This window comes from Acomys russatus, chromosome 14 (genome assembly GCF_903995435.1).
Source record: "Acomys russatus chromosome 14, mAcoRus1.1, whole genome shotgun sequence".
Lineage (NCBI taxonomy): Eukaryota > Metazoa > Chordata > Mammalia > Rodentia > Muridae > Acomys > Acomys russatus.
In genome coordinates, this window is record NC_067150.1 from 6,163,430 (window position 1) to 6,185,226 (window position 21,797).

The following is a 21,797-nucleotide window of genomic DNA, read 5'->3' on the forward strand; positions in this document are numbered from 1 at the left end:
TTATACAGTTAAAAAGTAATAGATGTAAACCTGCTGTACAGCAAATGGTTTAAAAGCATGTCATGTACTACTGAAAATATAGCTGTTGAGTTTGCACACTGCAGAAAGACCTCTCCAGGATGCAAACTGTCATGATTTTATCCCATACCCAGGCCCAGTGGGGACCACTAGCTAAATGATATGTAACAGTCATTGAGAAATAGCAGCAAATCTGTGATGATCAATGACACTTTCCTATGAATTTATAGGCTTTAAATAACTTTTGTGATTACCAAGAGGCAGTCAGACAATAGAAATAATAATGATTTATGCATTACATATGTACATGTACACATATGTGAGAAGACCAACGCGGACTATTTGTGCTGCATGCTCTGTATTCTGGCTAGTTTTGTCACAACTTGACACAAGCTAGTGTCATCAGAAAGGAAGGGACCTCATCTGAGAAAATGTCTCCATAAGATGGGGCTGTAGGCAAGCCTGTTAGACATCTTAATAAATGATGGGTGAGGTCCTAGGCCATTGAGTGCTGTCTCCCAAGGTGTTGTCTATCCCTGGGCTGGTGGTCCTGTGTTCTATTAGAAAGGAGGCTAAGCAAGCCAAGAAGAGCACTCTTCTGTGGCCTCTGTATCAGCTCCTGCCTCTAGATTCTAGTCCTGCCTGGGCTTCTGCCCTCACTGCTTTTGATGATGAATCATTACAATCATTACATAGACCTGAGAGGGAAACAAACCTTTTCTGCCCCATGTTACTTTTGGCCATGGTGTTTTATCACAGCAATAATGACCCTAAGATACCATGGCATGTGAATGGCTAGGCAGAAGCTGTGGGTTCCCCACAGTACCTGAGGCAGGAGGGGTGCTCCATTCTTCAGCCAGCGGTATGTGGGCCTGGGCTTTCCAGTAGCCTTGCATTCCCACTGCAGGGGACTTCCACTGTCCAGCTGTGTGTCGTTCAGTTTCTGCACCCAGTGTGGGTATGCTGGGAGCATTTAAACAAGAAAGAAACATGAGCTGAGTATGTCCATAGATTTTGTTCTTACTTGTAGCATTTATAAAAGTACAGGGGAGCACATCGTTACTCAGGGGAGCATAGAGGAGAACATCACTACTTCTTGGCAGGGCTCTCTCTCTCTCTCTCTTTCTTTCTCTCTCTCTCTCCCTCCCTCCCTCCCTCCCTCTTTCTCTTTTTTCTTTCTTCTGGAAAAGGTCTCTTTGTGTAAGCCTGGCCATCCTACAACCAATCCTATAGACCAGGCCAGCCTCTGGGGCCTGCTCCCCCAAAACCTGGCTTAGGAGCCTATATTACTAAACAGGGGAGCACGTCATGATTATACAGAGGAGCATGCCATTACACACAAAGGTGTTCTCTGAATAACAAGTTGGACAGTGTGACACACACACACACACACACACACACACAAACACACACATTTTAGAGCAAGTAGTTTGTTTCTCTCCAGAGATTGCAAGTTAAAGAGTTAGTTACTTTAAAGAATAACTATTGTTGGCAGCAGCACATAATAGGTCCTGTTAACAGTTGCTCTGGTGTGTGTATACATTTGTTCATGTATGTTTGTATACATGTCCATGATTGTGAAAAATTAATTTTTTGTGTTTGAATTTTACTTAGCATAAACTTTATCAGAATGTATTCAAATTCCTTCAATATAACTACTGAAAGAAGTTTAAAGTTCAAAAGGGTAACACAAAGATTTCTTTGTCAATAAATATTGTGGAACTTACATAGAATGTAAAAATAAAAGTTAAAAGGTTTTTGTTTCACTGACCTACTTTTAAATAATTTTTAGAGAAAATAATTCTGGGTCCATATATTTTGTTTAAAACAGTCAAAGCAGGGGCATTTCTCTCTCTAATTCCTGGTGCTGAGCTGAAAAATGAGCTCTGCATTAGATAGCAACATCTGTATTGCATAATTACAGAAACAACTCTGTGTCTGCATGTGACTGGCTGGGCCCTCAGATATGTTCACACTTAGTAGATAAAAGTTGTTTGGCAACAGATTTAAAATAAAGACATTGTGCCACACAAATACATACATAACACACACACATGCACACACACACACACACACACACACATATACACCCATGTGTACACACACATATACACAATTTAAATGGAAAAAAGAATTCAGGTTTGGCTGCATTTACAGTAAACTGTGGAAGTTTATCTGGCTTTTGTTGGTCCACAGTCTTTTAGGGCTTGGAAAATTGAGGAGACATATGGTCTTTGAAGTGGAAAACTGTTAGAACTTCTCCAGATGCACCGTACCCTGGCAGATACTTACACCGTACATTTGGGCTTCAGAACTGTCTCCAGGTTCCATTTTGTAATGCAGGAAGCAGATGTGCATAGAGCAAGCCACTGCTCATTATCTCTCATCGTTGGGAACTCTGTAAGTCTCTTCTGACATATGCTAAGTGTTATTGGCTGCTTCTCTGTTCCCATATCTTAAGTATTGAGGACTCACCATATTTTACTGACATAGATCAATTTTAGTGTTATGGCTCTCAGCTGTGAGCCAGTGAAAACTAAAGTACAGTGCTGAATGATACAGTTGCGGGTGAAGAGAGGTTCAAGCCCCAGTCTGTGGTGCCCTTGCTGAAATCTATAATTGGAAATGAGTTTCTTTAATGAGCCTCATTTGTAAGCTGCAGATGATAATTTCTACTTCAATGGGCGGCTATAATGATTGAACGTAATAAACAGTGATTGATTCTCTGCTCCAATCCATCACCCACAGATAGATTTGATTTTATTTTTGATCAAGTGTGAGCACATATATGGCACCACTTTCAGAACAGTAGATTCCAGACAAGAAAAGTTTTCTCCACAGAAACGGACCTGGGTTATATAATTAGGTAATTTCCTATGATGAATCTCTGTTTATTTGTAGTGATAAGCCATCCCTTCAAATACAGTTTTGAAGACTGAGAATAATTGCAATGCCTTAAATATGTCAGTGTCCTCTGATGTTGGATGACACAGTTCATAGGTATCATCTCCCTTGTAACATAGTTAGCAGGGATGGAAGCCAGAGTTGAATTTCACTCACCAGTTCCAGATGGGATTCAGTTTGGGGGTTTTGTTTGTTTGTTTGTTTGCTTCTGTAACCCCAAACTACAGGCTCAGAGTGTGCTGCTAACTTCTCTCAATTGTTTATAACATCTCTTAACAGTGTACACGCTGTGTAAGAGAAAGGGCTGTGCAAGTTTTATTTCAGTTAGTGCTGTGCTGCACCCCCCACTCCACTCTCCCGGCTGGAGCCCTCAGTCCCTCCTTTCCCCATTCATAAGAGAGTGTACTTTTGTGTGCTCTCCCTTAGAGCCTCTTCTAGGTTTCTGTGCCGGCCCTGTTCTAGCATCCTACATTCTACCCACACCTACTTCCGCCTGAGCACGTGCTTCTAACTCAGCTGGTAGTACTAGGTTCCTGGTCTGTGTACACGTGAAATCCTCGTGACTCAGCGCCACGGGGGCGCTAATGTGTGAGGCCGTGGCAGTGTTCCGCCTAGAACATGAATGGCCTGTCACGGTAGCTGCCGTTCTTCAGTCTCCCCATTCATTTGCCTCACACTGAATCTGGCTGAGTGATGTTAACAGAAAAGCAATAATCATTATAATAAGATATATTTATAATAAAAATTATCCACTGCTTCCTGGATAGCATGCTTAGTTCTAGAAAGAAATATAAAAAGTAACCTCAAAAGAGATGTTTTGAAAAACCTAGAATTAAACTGTAGATAATAAAACATATTAAAATTAGTGAAGATGTTGCCCAGGGACTTAAAGACAGTCAGGAGATCTAAACTGTTATCTACATGAGCAATGCAGTTGTGTCCTTGGGCTGTTTGAAATAGTACAACCTATCTCTATCCTAAGCACCCTGGTTATAGATACAGTAAATTCTATTCATGCCTAAACCATAGATACAAGGGAAAGACTGTCATGACTCCAAATCACTGGCTGTGGGGTCACATGTGACTTACTGTATTGTAGGTCACACATCTTTATGTAATATATTTTCTGTGTAGAAAACCCCTCACTTCAAAAGACTTCCTTAGAACTGCTTAAATCACGCCAGGCCAGCACACTGGCTTCTCCCTCCCTCCTCCTTTTCCCCTTCTGTCGTTCCTTTGGTTTTGCCTTCTTCTCTCTCCTTTATTCCCCCTTCTCTTTTTTTCCACGTGTTTTATTCTTATTTCCTTTCATTTTACCTGAGACTGCTAACAAGAAAGGTTCAGTTTAATTTGGGGTACATTTTTTGTATGACAATTTAAAGCCAAGCTTTTGGGTAAATCAGCAGAAACTAAAGAGGAGAAATAATCAAGAAATTAAGCCATTAACCTAGTGTACAGGATACCATAGTACATCTACCTGAAAAACTGTGCCGTTTACTCTAAACTTCAAATCACTCCCATAACGCAACAATATCATTTTTGTTGTTTCTTTTTCTTTGAATTTTATAGTTTAAACATGATTATGCTACACATATAAATTTAGTTTTATTTTACTTTTGATTTAACATGGGCCTCTTCATATTATGTGACCATTTTATGGTATATTTTAATACCAATGCAGTTGTGCAAAACAAAACAACTGCCTCCAATGTCGGTTCTTACACGTTGACAAAACGGGCTACCTCAGAACGCAAATTTATCGTGTCGCAGGCAGACTGGAAGTTCAGAGCTTCGGTGTGACCCCTACTATTCAAAATGAAGCCTTGAAAAACTGACCATAGAAGAAAGCAGCCAAGATCATGATACCCATGAAGTTAGCATAGGGAGCTCCCCGAGCTTACGCACGGAAGCCATGGTTACCAGGCTATTACGCTCAAGGCGTAAACTTCAGTAGTTGTGGTCTATTTGAAGGTCTTTAGTGTACTGGGGGTGTGCTCTAATGGGGCTCAAGCCTCTCCCTCTCTTTCGCTGCCTTCTAGTAGATGTGAGAAAGGCATTTTCTACATGATGTCTCACAGCATCTGACAAGGATGAGACACCCTGGCTGAAGCCTCTGAACATATGAGCCAGCACTAACTTTCCATCTTTTCAAGATAATTATCTCAGGAATTTTGTCCTAGTAACGGAAGGTTTAACGATGTGTATACCTGATATTAGCCAAATATAAATATTCATCAAGACCCCACTTGCATTTTATAATCACTAAAGTTTTAAATTATAAAAACATGTGACCCCAGATATTTTTGGGACATGAAACGATGTTTGGAATTTTCCCAAGGAAACAGACAGGAATTGGCATTATTTAGGACAATTCTAGTGTATGCTACCATGATGGAGTCTGACAAGGAACCATTCTAATGATGGGGTGGAGTGAGAGGTCTCATCTTTTCAAGATGTCATCCCACTCTGTCAACTATACATGGCAAGTAGTGAAAAGTGGCCTAGTTTTTCTGCCTTGGTAACAACCTATACTCATTAAGTTCAAAGTGATGAATCAATATCGAGTTAAAATAAATTGTTTTGGCACTGTTTGCAGGAATCATCACTACCTAAGAACCCAGTAGCTGAGTCAAGAAGATGGAACAAAGGAGTTAGGTCAACTAGGAACGTTGGGCTCCACACTCTAAAAGTCATTCTCTTTAGGGGATAGCACTCTTTATAACAGCTATGTGGGGCATGTTTTCCAGTAGCACACGCAGCAATAAGCATTCTATAGTCTCTTTTGTGGTTTTAAACCACAAAACTCTTTTTAGATTCTTGTATTTTATTTGCAGATTTTTCTGTAAAGAGGGTTAATTCTCCATTCTGTCACTACAAGGATAAAAATGAATCTCAGTGGGGTATGGCAAAACATTGGTTGTTTTCCATTGTTTGCCGACTGTTGTGACTATTTGCTTTAAAAAATTATGAACAGTTACAAACTCCAAGTTTCATGCAAGATTAGAAACTTGGTAGATTGCATATTAATGTGACAGGTGCACCTGTGGCCTAAGACTTTTGACACAGTTCCTGTGTGCATCTGGCAGACTTCTCAGACGCTGGGTCCTATTCAGCCTTTCAGGTCCCCGTGGTTTTTAAATTGAGTTGTAACTAAAGTCTTCAGGATACAATGTGCTGTGAACCCTCATGAACCTTTGTACATTTTTCAGCTCTAATTTGAGGTTCAATTTTTTCTAATTCCCTTCATTATTGCTAACATATGAAATAGTAAGAGGCACTTATGAAACAGGAAGGGAGGGAGAAAGGGAGGGAGGGAGGGAAGAATGAGGAAGGAAGGAGTCATGGGTTAATCTGCTGAAAAGATAAACTCCTGAAGGAATTACTGAAGTCATAGACAGTAAAGCTGAATTTAACTCGCAGCATTTCAGAATATTCTTTCAAACTTCCTGCACGGTGCACTTAGGTTTACAGGAGAGGCGTCTTGAGTTGTAATTACAATTCGATGTCTTGGATGAATCGGCCATGTGCCTATTCCGGGGGCCTGTTTGCTTTTCTCACTGCCCTGGCTTCCTGTGTTCCTTGTTCTGCTTGGTGTCTTCAACTAGGACACGGGCACATTATCACTTACCTCCTTGTGTAGCAGGTGTGATAAGTGGATGTGCAAATGTGAGACTGCACAAAGAGCCAGACCCCTTAATCCTACTTCCTATCTACCACTTGGTTGGTTGACTGGCATTTTGGAAACAAACACCCACAAGTTTCAAGAGCTATTAGTCATACAGACGTATTAGCGCAGGCCAGAGCTCAGCAAACTTCTCCTCTGAACTGCTTGATAGCAAATATTTTAGTCTTTGCAACTCAGCAGGTCCCTGTCTCCATTTAATTCTGCCAGAGCCAAGCAAATGCTGAAACAGAGAGTTTATAAACAAGCGGATATTTACCTAAATCAGCAGCAAGGCAGAATTTGGTGCATGGACATGAAATTGTGACTTCTGAGCTAAGCCAAGAGCTAAAAATAAGTTAATTCTATTTATAAAATAAGAATTGAACTGTTAGACGATAGTCGTTAGTTCAAGGCAAGTGTCTCATTTTTATGGATATAGAAGGTCATCTACAAAGAAGTTGACAATTCCTTGTTTATTTCTCTTTAAAATATTTTTATGTGTAATCTCATTTTACATGATATTACCTATTCAAAGAAATATGTTTTCATGTTATTGCTTGATTTTCATTGCCAGATGAGCAATGTTTGGTTCATTTTGCATTCTCTCTCTCTCTCTCTCTCTCTCTCTCTCTCTCTCTCTCTCTCTCTCTCTCTCTCAAAACTTTGTGCATTTCTGGAACACTTACTGTATATTTGTAGCTGTCCACGAAAGGAGTTTTTTCCACGGGAGTTCTCAGCTGTGCATTCATATATGCCAGCATCGTCCAGCTGCAGGTTGGGAATCTCCAGCACCGCCTGGGATTTCCGCAGTCTGGACTTACTGGGAATGTAGCCGTTAACCTTCATCCAAGTGATTGTCGGAACAGGACTACAACGGGGGAACAAAGGCACTGTTAACATACCTCCCGCTATTAGAAACACAAATTCAGTTATCTGGTAATTTAAGCACTTAATAGGCTGAGCACAATAAAACGTAATCACAATTAGGGCTGTGTGCCAGTGAAAGGAGTTGCTTTCCACGCGTCTGTTAGATTATCAGAGAATCAAGTCTTTCTCTTTCAGATTTCAGCAAACCCCTCAGAAGCCTTCACTTTACATTTCCTAAATGTAAATTATGTATATTTAGGTGGCAAATGTATTTTGATGAACTTGCTAAATTTTAGCCCCAGGAGTCAAACATAGTGTTAGGGATTAAATAAAGAAACTTTTCTGCCCTTGCCTGAAAATCTGCTTTCTGTAGCAACAAACAGTTTGTACAGGATCATTCACCTGGTACTGTAACACTCTTCTACCCACAATGAGCCTTTTAGTTCTTTTCTGTTTGTTTTTGATATAAAGCTTCCATATTTTCTATCTAATACCAAAGGTTCTATTCAATAAATATTAGCTTGGCTTTTCTCCTTTATAGCTGCATATAACTCCATTACATGAGGCGTGTTGGTCGACTGTCCTTCATAATTCAGGGTTCAGGACATCATTGCTTTCATTTTATGCTTTTGGTCACAAGGAGATGCTGATGCACTGCTCTGTTGCCTTCATGGTTTGCAGAAGTTATTTGCGAAAACTGGGTGAATGGATCAAAGAGCATGCGTATTTGAATTTTAATGAGTACTGGTGTATTGTTTTCCCATAATACAGTGGCAGTTCCTCTTTCCCTGTATCCTTGTTGGGATTGTGGGAGATTAATTTAGTTAAATATAAGACCTACGCAGGCTCAAACCAGACAAAAATCCCAGCATTAAGAAGGAAAAGTGGACTGAAAGTCGTGTTTCTAACAAAGAGACTATATTAATACCCACTGGCAAAAAAAAAAAAAAAAAAAATCAGTTCTCTCCACTGGAGTGTCCACCTCCCAGTGTGGGCCCCATGCCACAAGTAGTTGGCCAACCTAAAAAGGACTCTGCTTTTCTTTTATTATATTTTATCTCACTGCAGTTACTTGGTTCATTTGTTTGGCTTTTTTTTTTCTTTTTTCTTTTTAAGGGAGAGAAAGAAGGGAGAGTGATGCAGGTGAGTAGGGAGGGGGGAGTGGGGAAGGAGAGAGAGGGATGCAGGTGAGTAGGGAGGGGGAGTGGGGAAGGAGAGAGAGGGATGCAGGTGAGTAGGGAGGGAGGAGTGGAGGAGAGTGATGCAGGTGAATAGGGAGGTGGGGGAGTGGGGAAGGAATTGGGGGAGAGGAAAAATATGATCAAAATATATTGTATGAAAAATATTTTAAAAGAATATGTTTCTTGGAAAAAAGCATGAAGCTTTTGCATAGTTTTTGTTTATAAACTAATTTGTTTCAGGTTATTTTTGTCTGAAAGGAAAATAACACTAAATTATACATATGTTTTATAAAAACTTGATCTTTTAATACTGTTTACTTTAGTCTATTGTTGAAAACAAATGTTTAAAAACTATAAAAAGAACTTGATTCTAAATATACTCAGAAAGTTACATATGTGTGTGTGTAATATATACATATATGTGCATACATATAATAACTAAAATCAATAATAATTAACCAAGAAATCATGAATTTGTGATTGAAGAACAATGTGGGTGCAGTGCTTATGTATGGAATTCTCAAAAAAGGAACTACTAAAACAGAATTTGTATCTCAGCAGGTCTTCTCCCTGCCTTGCTGTTATATGATAGTTTCTGAGACAAGATCTTAGAAGTAAATTTTCTGGGGGCTATGGTTTTCTTTCTAAGCTCTGAACCTTATCTTGTCTAGAAAATGATTTCAAAACCCTAGTTTAGTTCATACTTTTACAGGTTTTTGATGGCAATTTTAAAACTGCCCTTTAGCATTTGTCAACCATCCACCTGGACTATTTTATTGCTCTAATGTGATAAAGGAATGAAGTCCCCAGTTTCATCCTTCCTAGTGATGCTCTGTGGCCCACAGTGACTGAAGTCCTGCCTTCTCTTCTACAAGTTCTTGTGCACTGGAGTCCATTCCACTTTCATCTCTGGTCCACTGATGTTATGTGCATGTTATACTTTTCACAACGGAGCCCATGTGTCTTCCATTGTCGCCTCCCCTTTCACTACCCTCTGACCCAGAAGCACACCTCAGTGTGTCTCCAATCCTCCTCCTCTGCCCATCTCTAGTTTGTATGACCAGCTGGATGATGGTTCATCCTTTTAAGTAACAAAGCACTTTGCATCCCAGTTGGATCTCCCGTAACACTGTGCTCTGGATCATAAACAATGAATATAGAGGGCTTTTAGAAAGTGGTTTCAAAATATATTTCATCTTATAGGAATGATAGCATTGTTTATTACTCTGTTGTGTGTGTGTGTGAGTGTGTGTGTGTTTGTGCAAGCGCACGCGTGTGCACATGCCCCGGTGGTGGGAGGGAATGTAAGGATGGGGACCAGTAATCAAATCAAAGGCCTTGAACATGCTACAGCACAATACTACCAAAACATACTCCCTTCCTATGGGAAGAATTTCCTGACAGCTCTGTTGAACAATTTCATCTGCTTTGTTTCTCTGTAGAGGAATTTCCTCTTCTTCCAATTGAGCAGTCTTGTTGTCCAAGCTAACTTTATATCCCCTGTCTATATTTGAGTCATGCAGTTCACTCCTTTTTCTTTCTAATGAAGTCTTAAATATCTTGAGGATTTTCAACATCCATTTCATTACTTATTTCAAAAGCTGCTGTGACGGACAGCAAGGAGGTTATAAAGCTTTCCCACTGGAGTCGGCAAGGGCACTCACCCCACTCCTCGACACCGGGCTCTAACGCTCTCAGGACAGAAGCCCTTCCCGCTGTCTGAAACATCTTCCTTTTTTCTTAGCATCAGAGTGTTCTTTTCCCTCTTATGGTCAAGAGTGCTTCCTCCCATGCCCCGCAGCCTGCACTCTGCATCCCTTATTCACCTCCCACAGCCTTCAAGCCCACCTTATTATTTATTTTCCCCATTTATGAAAAATCCTCTTCTGCAGTAAATTAAATAATCAAATTCAAAGATATTGGAATTTTATTGCCTCTTAATAGAATAGCTTGAACTGATTCAGGCAGTAGTTATAAAGTCAATGGATAAACTACTAGGAAAAAGGCATTGACTGGTTAGCGAAGCGGACATTGCAACTTTAGTTTTGCTTTCAACAGTTTGAAGCTCTGGGATATCCCCATCATCTAAGCTTCTGGGATATCCTGTCATCTAGGCCTCTGGGATATCCCCATCATCTAGGCCTCTGGGATATCCCCATCATCTAGGCCTCCGGGATATCCCCATCATCTAAGCCTCTGGGATATCCCCATCATCTAGGCCTCTGGGATATCCCTGTCATCTAGGCCTCTGGGATATCCCTGTCATCTAGGCCTCTGGGATATCCCCATCATCTAGGCCTCTGGGATATCCCCTGTCATTCAGGCCTCTGGGAAATCTCCCGTCATCTATACTGTCCATGACAGCCAAGAGCAAATCAAAGAACGTTTTCTGTTTTCAAATACTTTGTTTATAATCTTGTTTTATACATTCAGTTTTTCTCTGGGCAGGGCTTAGCATTAAAAAAATACATCTTAGGGTAACAATATTTTCATTGATGTAATGTTGTAATCTAACACCATTTCCCCCATCACACAACCTGAAAATGGAGTTGTTAGTTGAAAAGAGGGCTGGTTCAGTCAGTCTATGCTGAAAGAGCGAGTAGAAATATTAATTATGACATAAATGCAGAGAACAGTTATTTATATCTTATTGAACATGTGCTTAAATTATATTTTGAGCCACACATTGGATTCTCATTTGCAATGTGTATAGGAACTTAAAGAAGATAAAGGGTCCTTAAAGTTTGTATTACACTTTTACACTGTTACTCATTTGTCTCAGAAATATCTATCAATAGCAAGAGATTAGGTGAAACCACATTGAAAATTTTGATATGGCTTTGTGTTAGCACTGTCAAAATGACAGAATGAAAAGTGTCTCCAAATGTAGTTTTGAAATGCAAGGCGCATGTTGGATGAACTTTAGCCATCTCTGAAGTCATTAGAGGCATTTCTTAAAGATCATTTTATACATATGATGAAGTAATGTGTAGAGTCTGTCAAGACAGAAGGAAGACTTAGCTGTAAAGATTTAATGATTTCACAGGAAAGCACTCCCCAGCCGCACATCCCTATTCACAGACAAATTGTAGGTCTGTCTAATGGAGCTTCCTATTTTCCTTGCATAAGTCACAAGTGAGACATGAATTTTACATTGGATGTGGAAATACATACAGTTATGGCTCCTTTGTGATTTGCACAAAAGAAGGGAACACTGTATACCTTTGATGGAAACGAAAAGACCCAAGTTTTATAACTTTTCTCTAAGAAAGCACATAAAAAACCATCATAAAAAATAGCTATTGAGCGGAAAGATTTTTTTCTTTTTATGATCCTGTAGCTTAAAAAAAAAAAAGAACAAAATTCAGATGTTAATGTGGGTGATCACTGCAATTTACATTTTCTGCAAAAATTTTGAAGACAAAAGTTTCCTTTGTAAAATCCTTTTTTAATTTTTTAATTTATATATTCACTTTTCATCTTGATCATAGTTCCCTCCTTTCTCTTGTCCCAGTCCCTCCCTCTCACCTTCTTCCTCTATTTCCCCTCTCCTTGTCATCAGAAAAGGGGATACCCCCAACCCACCCCAGCACATCAGGTCCCGTCAGGACTGAGCTCATCGTCATCCACTGAGGCCAGGCAAGGCCTTTAGGGTGAAGTGATAAAAAGCAGGCAACAGCGTCCATGTCATACACAGCAGCTGCTTGACTTCCTAGGGGAGCAACATGAAGATCAAACTGCCCATTGGTTACATATATGTAGGGGCCTAGATCCTGTTTATGCGTGCTCTTTGGTTGGTGCTTCCTTCTCTGTAATCCCCACTGGGTTGACTCTGTTGGTCTTCTTACAGACAGGAGCCTGAGTTAACCTTTCTTTGAGAGGCCCCACCCAGAAGCTGATCCAATCAGATGCTGAGACTCACAGCTAAGCATTAGGTGGAGCTCCTGGAGTCCTGTGGAAGAGTGGAAGGGAAGGATAGAAGGATTCAGAGGGGACAAGATTGTTCCTTTGTAAAATCTTGAAGGATTTCAGGAGAAGTGAGTGAGCTTGTGACCACATACTTGTTAATGGCAAAGTACAGAGGGTGTCTCCTGGGGACACAGGAACACAGTGTCACATCCTCAGAATCAGTGAGTCCTAATTGGCCTTCAAGGAAAAGAAATTAACATACATCTCTCTACTTAATGATTCTTTACTTAGAATGTATGATTGCATATTAGCTCACATCGTTCCCCTGGTATTAGTTATGCTAAGGATTTAAGAGTCAGCTCAGACATAACATTATGTTAATTATCTTAGGCAAATAATTTAATTTAGGAGCAACCTCTGAGTTGTCCTATTAGATGATGGCCTGCTATATAATCTTTATGGTTTTATTACTGTTTTAAAATTTTGCTACTTTTTTTTTTTCATTTGAAAAGCCATGTGGACTGAAAGTAGTTTAGTCCAGAGGCAGTCATCTATGACACACACAAATCAAACCAAAGGCATGTATTTCCCAGATGTGCTCCTCTCCAAGAGATTCCTGCCCTTCAACTCCAAGGAAACCAGTGTTACCTAGAAAGAGAAGGAGAAGCCTGGAGGATCACACATTGTCAGATATCTGAAAGAAATTTCTAGAGCAATACTGTAAGTATTAATTCATTTTCACTTAGCCATTTATATTCAATGTAGCTATCATGAGGCAGGTTTTGTAATAGGCTGAGGTTACAGTAGTTAACCTGACCGTGTGGAACTCACATAATCAGTTATAAGTGACTCTATGAGCACTGAGTGTGATTGAAGCGAAGGAGGAAGACAGAAAACAGCCAGCTTAACATAGACAGGGTCAGAGAAACAGGAAACATTCTAGATAGAATCAAGGCGACAGGTTGGTCCCTAGAGTCCTGAGGGAAAAGTGTGTTTGAGCAATGAAAAAAATCATCAGTGCGGCTGTTTCTAGGTTAGCAGTAGATGGTGATGGGATTGAAGAGGAATGAAAATGTGAGCAGGGACTGCCATGGAAATGGTTTTCATACAGTTAGCTTTTCCTAACAACCACCACAAATCTGTGATGTGCTCTGAGTAGGAGAGAACGGCTTACGTTAGAGTGTAGGATAACACTAAGCAAACAATTGTCATATAAAGAGAAACACTGTGAGAAAACATTCAGATGTGTTGGCTGTATGGGCTCTTATAAGAATTCAGTGCTATTGTAGAGTGCAAGCAGCCATAGACAGTGTATGTATCAGATGGGCCTTACTGCACTCTAATCAATCTTGATGCAAGGAAGGCCAGGGCATGGCACATAGTTTGCAAGTAGGTAAGGACAATGGCCTGATAACAGGTAAGACTGTAGTTAGGGAAAGAGCCAGGAGACTGGTGAAGCAATCTTCATGAATGGTTACTGTTGTCATAGGGTTAAGCAGAGGACACAACACAAATTTCAGATGTAGAATTCAGGAGGCTTGATGCTGCCTAGAACAAGAGAGTGAGATAGATGGATAGATAGATAGATAGATAGATAGATAGATAGATAGATATATAGATGATAGATGGATGAAGAAATGGATGAATAGCTAGCTAGATAGATATGATAGATAAAAGGAGAAATGTTATTTTAATGTCATTTTCTGGGTTTCTTACTTCTCTAACTAGATGATAACAGGAAGATAACATTTGCATCCTTATAATGTGCTAGACTTTAAGTACCTTGTATACTTTAGCTCATTATTTATAGTGACTCGAGGAACTAGAAATTACTGTTTCACCCGGGTTACATATAACGTATATAGGAGTTAAGGACTTGAGAGTGAACTTTTGTAAGATTATACAAATGTGATTATGCATAAATAAACATAAAAAGAACCAATATAGAGAAAGGGAGGAAAATAAAGGTTAATAAGCCAGTGACATTCCTAAGAGCAGGAGATGCAACAGAAAACAGATTGATTTGTATTTTGTATATAATTCCTGGCATTCCCCTTTGATTTATCTTTAAAAAGATTAATGAAGGAAGCTTTGTATAATGCAAGGTTGTAGATATGGAGTGAGCAAATGCAGTGGCTGTCCAGTCATGCTCAGCATTGCCTGATGAAGCTGCAGTGGAAGGGATGACTAGTGTTAGCCTCTGTAGATACTCAGTGGCTAGAGACATTGGCGTCCACACGAGGCTCAAGCACACTTGGGGCTCAGTTCTGTACAATTTTCTACCTTCTTCACTGTCCTGAGCAGCTCAATTAGATAGACACCAAAGAACTAAACTTGCAGTAAGGGAATCAAACACTCAAAGAGAGAGGCTTGTGCTCTAAGTCATCCAGGCCAGAAGGTAGAGCCAGGGATAAGATATCCATGGTGAAGGGATTGGCCAGACACAATGAGGTGAGATGGTGAAGAGATTGGATGAACCAGAGCGAAGGGTTCTAAAGACTTTGCTCTTGCAGATTCAATGTAACCCTGCATACAGGTGCAGCTTGGGGCTACAGAAAGTTTTTTACACACTCTATCTGACTCTGTTTCACTTCCCTCTCTATCTCCTGTCTAACTCAACTTTCCAAGCTCTTTCAGACAAGTGGACTTGTTTCCTAGTATGTCTCATAGATCAGATGGCTGTAGATTCAGATGAAACAAAGTCTGATTTTCTAGGATAATTACAATATATTATTGTAGAAAATCTGTAAATCCTTAGCAAGAAGTGGGATGTATCTTGTAACTTACACAGAAGAACCAGCTTTACAGAGATCACAAACTTGTGGCCATCCACTTTCCTTATTAACTTCTTGCTTAACTTTCCTTCTGCTTCATATGCCGAGGGCATCACCTTAAAATACACACCCTCTAAACATGCTGTAAACAGTGGAGAGTCTGTCAGGACAAAAGGTTAGGCAATCTCTCAAGAACATTTTCTGTCACCAAAATAGTGGAAGTTAAAATGTTCACTTACTAAAAGACTCATATTAAGAAATGTAATTAAGAACAAAATAATATTTATGTTGCTTATTATACCTGCTTTTATTCTCAAGAACTACATAACAAGCACATGAAAAATATTTCTCACTTACAAAAACTGCTTGCCAATATTTTCTTCCCAAATGGGTCATAATAAGAAACCAGATTCCATATTTGAAAGCAATTGTTTAGAGATGTGTGAATGTCAAATGTACGTAACACATTCATGTACATGTCCAGTTCTGATACAGAAAGCTGATTCAGCAAGCATTGCCAGAGTCCTGTCTTAATATCCCGAGATCATTCCCTTTTATCACTATACAACATTTAGAACAAATCCCGTGAATTATAGCTGTCCTCACGATATCAGTGATGTTTCTTTCTTCTCTGAGTAGCACGCTTCTGGCTAACAGGACTCTTTGCGCTGCTAGTACACACTCCCTGCTAAGTAAGCTTGCAAACGTATTTTAGATGCCACCTTCCCCTGAGAACATAAAAAACCTAAGGTAGAACTGATAATTTTGTTAATTTTATCTTTTGTTTCTGTCAAGTCATAGATTTGACATTGTTTATATTTCAATAGCATTTAGTGAAGTACAATGTAGTTCTTAGACCAATGTCATTTAATATTTTAATATAATAAGTGTGATATAAAAATGGGATTCTAAACAGTTTGATGGGTAAATTATTTTATCCTTCCTAATATTATCATGTAAACACACTCAGAATGACTACTATGCTAGAACCTTCATAAGGTGAACATTCTGAAATAAGTTAGCTTTTATTTGCTTCCAGCAGCAAGTTCTTAAACTCTGAATAAAGAGGATCGGAGTAAAGAGTTATTTATTTTGAGCAATTTGATATATAGAACAGCAGGAATCCTCAGTTGACTCTATGAATTATGCCAAACAACACAATGAAGAGAACACAATCTCTCTGAATCATCAACAACAAGAGAAATGTTGACACATGCGTTCACACACACCAGAGAACCCTGCAAGCCAGCAGGTAGAGACTCTGCAGCCAAAAGTACAAAGATGGATAATCTAAAGCTACTTTATAGAACTAGCGATGGATGTTATAGCCACCTTGGTGACTTCATGAAGAAATCTTGGCACTTACTTAATTTCTGTCCCAGGCCATAACTCATGGAAAGATTGTGTTTTGGAAGTGTGGTCTTCAAGGCTCTTGATTTGCTTGTGATTGTTGGGTAATAACGCTGTATAACCACGATTGATTGGCCATTTATTTTGTGTCAGGACTGCATACAGTACATCATTTGTCTTTCACAGAAGCCCCAAAGTTGCCCTTATTCCCTCCATTTCACCAGAAAGCAAATAGTGAGATAATGAAATCTTCTAAATAAAAGATTACTTCAAAGTCATTACTCTATCTGTTCAATCTACATTAGCATGCAAATACTGTATTTGGTTCAGGAGCACATATAGACAGGAAAGCACGGGAAGAAGAGCAAATGATCATCCAGATGACGTAGAATATGTGCGTTATTTGAACACAAATGATTAGAGAGTTCTCTGGTAAACAGTAATCCCTCATGTGAGTGGGGTCACGCTAACAATCTGCTTCTAAAGGAATGAGAAATCTATGGCTTTCATCTACACTTCAGTGGATGCTTTTTTTTTTTTTTGCCATAGCTATGTATTTGCTTTTATTTATACACTGCAGAAGTACATCGGACAGAACATCTTGACTATATTGTACAAATTCATACTACCCATTTCCCCAGTGCCCACCTGAGTGCAAAGCTTGGTACACTGAAGTTTAAGGTACGTCATGGATCCATATGTAAGGACTGACACTTGTCCAGCTGGTTTGGGTGGAGACCAACATTTTAAATGACTCTTCTTTAGAGTCGAATTTAGCAGTATCTGTTATATCCTTATTTATAAAATGAAGAAAATAACTGGAACAGTTACTGAAAAGACATATTAATCATTATTTTGGTCTAGAGTAATTTTACTAGGAGGACTGATTTCTATCCTTTACATATTTAAAATTAACATTATTAAAATTAAGACATTTTTGGCATTATAAAAATATCCCACAGAAAGTGAAGTGTATCAGTTAGTTCAGGATCCCTGCTTGGTTGGGCTTAGATTAATCCTTGGATTTCTTAGCTTTAGATTGAATTTTGAATTCCATTGTACTTTGTATACAGTGACACAGACATGGTGGCTTAAACATTTGAAGTATCTAAGAACATAATTATCTGGCCCACATTGTAATTGTTTGTTAGACACCTGCTTCAAACTACTTTGGGTTGGAATAGTATTCAATGCCCTAATCCGAGTTTGAATTATTATAGTCGTTAAGCTAAAAAATGGATGGATATTTGTTCATTTCATTAGAGCCCTAAATGTTCCATAGTGGCCTTCTTTAGAGTTTAAGTTTTGTGGCCCCTCAAAACTTACGGTATGTCAAATTGAATGCAATAGTAACAATATAAATTATTTTAAATATTAAAAGAGTAAAATGTTAACTGTTAACTTAATAAGAAAAATCAATAGTAGAAAATAGCCTGGAACTCACAGAGAAGGAAATAAAGGGATTTTGACCTAAAAGAATGTTTGGGAAAAGTAAAACTGAAAATTATCCCAATATTTCATATCTATCAAAATGTTTTTATAGGTTCAGAGTTTCTCTGGATGACGAGGGCACATACCAATATATATTATAAGCAGAGAGCTGGAGAATTTTCTACCATCAATTTTCCTTTGAAACCATGAAAACCCAAAAGGCATCTGACAGAATGAGAGTTATGGAACATAGGAATATACGGCTTAAGGAAAGCTTGAGAAATGGACTTGGTTTGGAGGAATACTCTAGAAAGAAGTGGTGCATTAAAACGAGACCAACGGTTCAGAAAGTGAGCAGTGGTGGACAATTATCCTCCAAATGCAGGGAGGTTCTCATATACAAGATACTACCATGCCTGTCCATTGGCTAGATCTGGGTAGGGGTTCAAAGTTTATTGCATGTATTGTCCTTAGCTGGTGCCATAGTTTGAGAGTGGAGAGTGGGGACTGACATTCCCATGAACTCTGGTGCCCCATATTTGACCATGTCTTCTGGATGGGGAGGCCTGGTGGCACTCAGAGGAAGGATAGCAGCCTACTAAGAAGAGACTTGGTACCCTATGAGCATATACAAGGGGAGGAGGTCCCCCTCAGTCACAGTCAGAGGGGAGGGGTGTAAAGGGAACATGGAAGGGAGAGAGGAATGGGAGGATACAAGGGATGGGATAACCATTGAGATGTAATATGAACAAATTAATAAAATATATTATAAAAAAGGAAAAAAAGAAAAAAAAATACTACCATGCTACGAATGAGCAAGGATGACAATACCGACAACGAGCCTTTAGTTGTCTGTTCTCTTGCAGAAATCGAAGAGTAACTTCGCAAGGAAGGTGGTACAACTAACACTTCACAGACGTTAAAAATGAGAGTCAAGGAGGGAAACCCACCTGATGCTGTCTGTGTAGCTGCTGAAAAATCAAGCGACTATTTGAAACTTGGCTTTCAACTACCAACCCTCTGCTGTACCATAATTTGGCACAGACAGAGGGTGACAAGCTCCTATGGCTTAACTGCTGGAAATTGTGTTTTCAAAGATCAAGGAGTTAATTGGGATTATCTTCTTTGGACTGAATGTTCTGACTTACAACTATTTCTGAGGAAAAAAATCTGGTCAAAGCAGTGGCTTTTTGTCTGTTGTCACAGTTAGTGTATATTTCCTTAAAGGCAAGAAGATAATTCACGTTTCATGTAGACTTTGCTATATCTTAACTTCTTGGTTGCATAAAGATGGTTAACATAGGTTTGAGCCAACTTTTACTTTGTTCGTTTTCAACTACTTCTTAATAAGGTACTGAAAATGTCTCAGGAAGAAACATTGAGAAACTAGAAAATATATTAAAAGTGGGTGTCTCTGTGGTGTGTGTTAGAAAGTGAAAGGCAGTGACACGTGTTGGGTACACACACTGACTTCCTGAGGTAGACCAGCTTGCCACCGGGACAGATGTTCCCAGGACAGTGCAATGTACCTGTCTTCAGAAGCAAGGAAGGCTGCGGCTGTCTATGGCCTCACAGGGAGCTGCATTCACCACAGCCACAGGGCAAATGTGACAGCAGCGTCAGAGCTACAGCATGCTTATTTTGTGATTTACAGGACTACTACCTCGTGGAGACAGGAGGAAACAGGAAGTGAAAGGCTTAGAAAGCAGTCATGAGAAATGGTGAAAGACCAGAGTGTTTGCAGGAAAATTTAATGGATCTGGGGATCATTTGTTAAAAAAAAAAAAAAAAAAAAGCTAGACTCAGAAAAAAATACCATGTGTTTGTACATGTGGAAGATAGATTTATATTATAAATTTGTGTTTCTCTGTGTAACAGCCTTGGCTGTCCTAGAACTCACTTTGTATAACAGACTGGCCTTGAACTCACAGAGATCCCTTTGGGGTTAAAGGCGTGAGCCACCACACCTGACTGACAAATCAATCTTAAACACATGAAAATGTTTGACAAACTGTGCTAACAGATGCACACTTTAAGCTGCAGTCAGTAATCAAGTCTGGCGTTGCTCTTTTACCCTGCAGGATAAAACGTCCAGAGCCGATGAGATAGCCTGGTGGGAAAGGGTCTTGCTGCCAAGCCTGATATCCTGTGTTCAAATTGCTGCTCCCACATTGTGGAGAGAGAGAACCGAGTTCTTCATGGTGTCCTCTGACCTCCAGCCCTCCACACACTCAAGCACACACACAAATAAATTGGACAGAAATAAACAAAATATTCAGAAATAGAAAATCCTACACAAGCACTGAATTTAGACAACAATGCCAAAGAAGCGCAACAGAGAAAATAAAATTCTCAATAGTGGAAAATAATTTTATATTCTTGTATCACATTAAAAATATCTCAAATTGTGCTATAGACATAAACACAAGATAAAAACTATTAGTGCTATAAGAAAACTTTTCATGTAGTTTAAGAAAATATTGCTTAGATATGGCACAAAAATTTTATACTTTAAAACAATTGAAAAATTAACTATACCCAAATTAAGAACTTCTGACTTTTAAAAGACATTATTAAAAATTGTCAGCATAGTAGAAAAATGTATACACATGCTTTAACAATTTAAAAAAAAACTTACAATTTTGACATCACACAGAGCAACAAGGCAGTTATACCAATAAAACACCCATTTAAAATATAACGAGTTAAAAAGAACATAGAATATGCCTAATCAGATCAACCACTAAATGCCCACCAAATGCCACAGAACCACACACACACACATTTTAATGGCAAAACTAAGGACTGTTTGCCAAACTGTGTCAGAACATGAGTTCTCTGCTGCTGAGCATGTTGAACTGTGAAGTATTACAACTGCTTTGTAAAACATTATTAATGGTGCCTTTAATATTTACATATCGTGTTGGTGGGTGCTCTAGCCATCAACACTGTAGGTTTTTATCAAAGAAGAGTGACTACAAACACTTGTCACTGTGATGGAATTTTTACTGCAATAGTTGAAACATGAAATTATCTTGAATTGTCCTCATTAGTGGGCAAAAGAGCTTTCCTCAGAGCTCTCAAATGAAAAACCACTGAGCAAAACAAAGATCTAGTGGGACACCCAACACCTGGCATCCATCTGAAAATAATACATCCAAGTTGAGAGATGGCGGGGTGGGATGACAGGGGGATATACATTCTAAATGGATTCAGTTATACACACCTGTAGCCAATGCAACCTTATTTATAGTGACAGGCAATAAATACTATGAGTGTTTTCCTGGCGTCTGGGGCATGGATGAGAAGAGGGGAGAGGTTACAAACTTGCATGTAGACATTGAAGGTGGGGATAATCAAGTCATGCAGATTATGGGATGGTTTCCAAACAACAACACATACCACACTGTATACTATAACTATTTTACTTAGTGCCAACCTCAGCAAACCTTTTCAATGTATCCTAAACACTTGGCTGGGAATTTCAGTCACCAAATCAACTGTATATTTAGTGCGTATTTTGTGTGCATGGTTAAGTCTCTGAACATGAACTACAGGGTGACTAATTAAGTTCTTTTCCAAACCAAAGAAACAAAAGTTAAATGAGTTTTTTTGTTTCTACACAACTTTTTGGGTATTACTCTGTTTATCTATTTTTGTTGTTGTTGTTGTTATTTATGACATCCAGTTAACAAAAAG

General features: G+C 39.1%; 1 protein-coding gene across 1 annotated transcript in view; it reads right to left on the reverse strand.

The window, feature by feature from the left end:
* The window catches only part of Cntn5 (contactin 5), a 445,387-nt gene that overhangs the window by 268,556 nt on the left and 155,034 nt on the right, over positions 1–21,797 (reverse strand). The window contains exons 8-9 of the mRNA XM_051156769.1: positions 7,273–7,454; positions 845–981 (exon numbers count right to left, since the gene is read on the reverse strand). Coding sequence (XP_051012726.1) covers positions 845–981; positions 7,273–7,454 — 319 coding nt within the window. The remainder of the gene's footprint in view (positions 1–844; positions 982–7,272; positions 7,455–21,797) is intronic.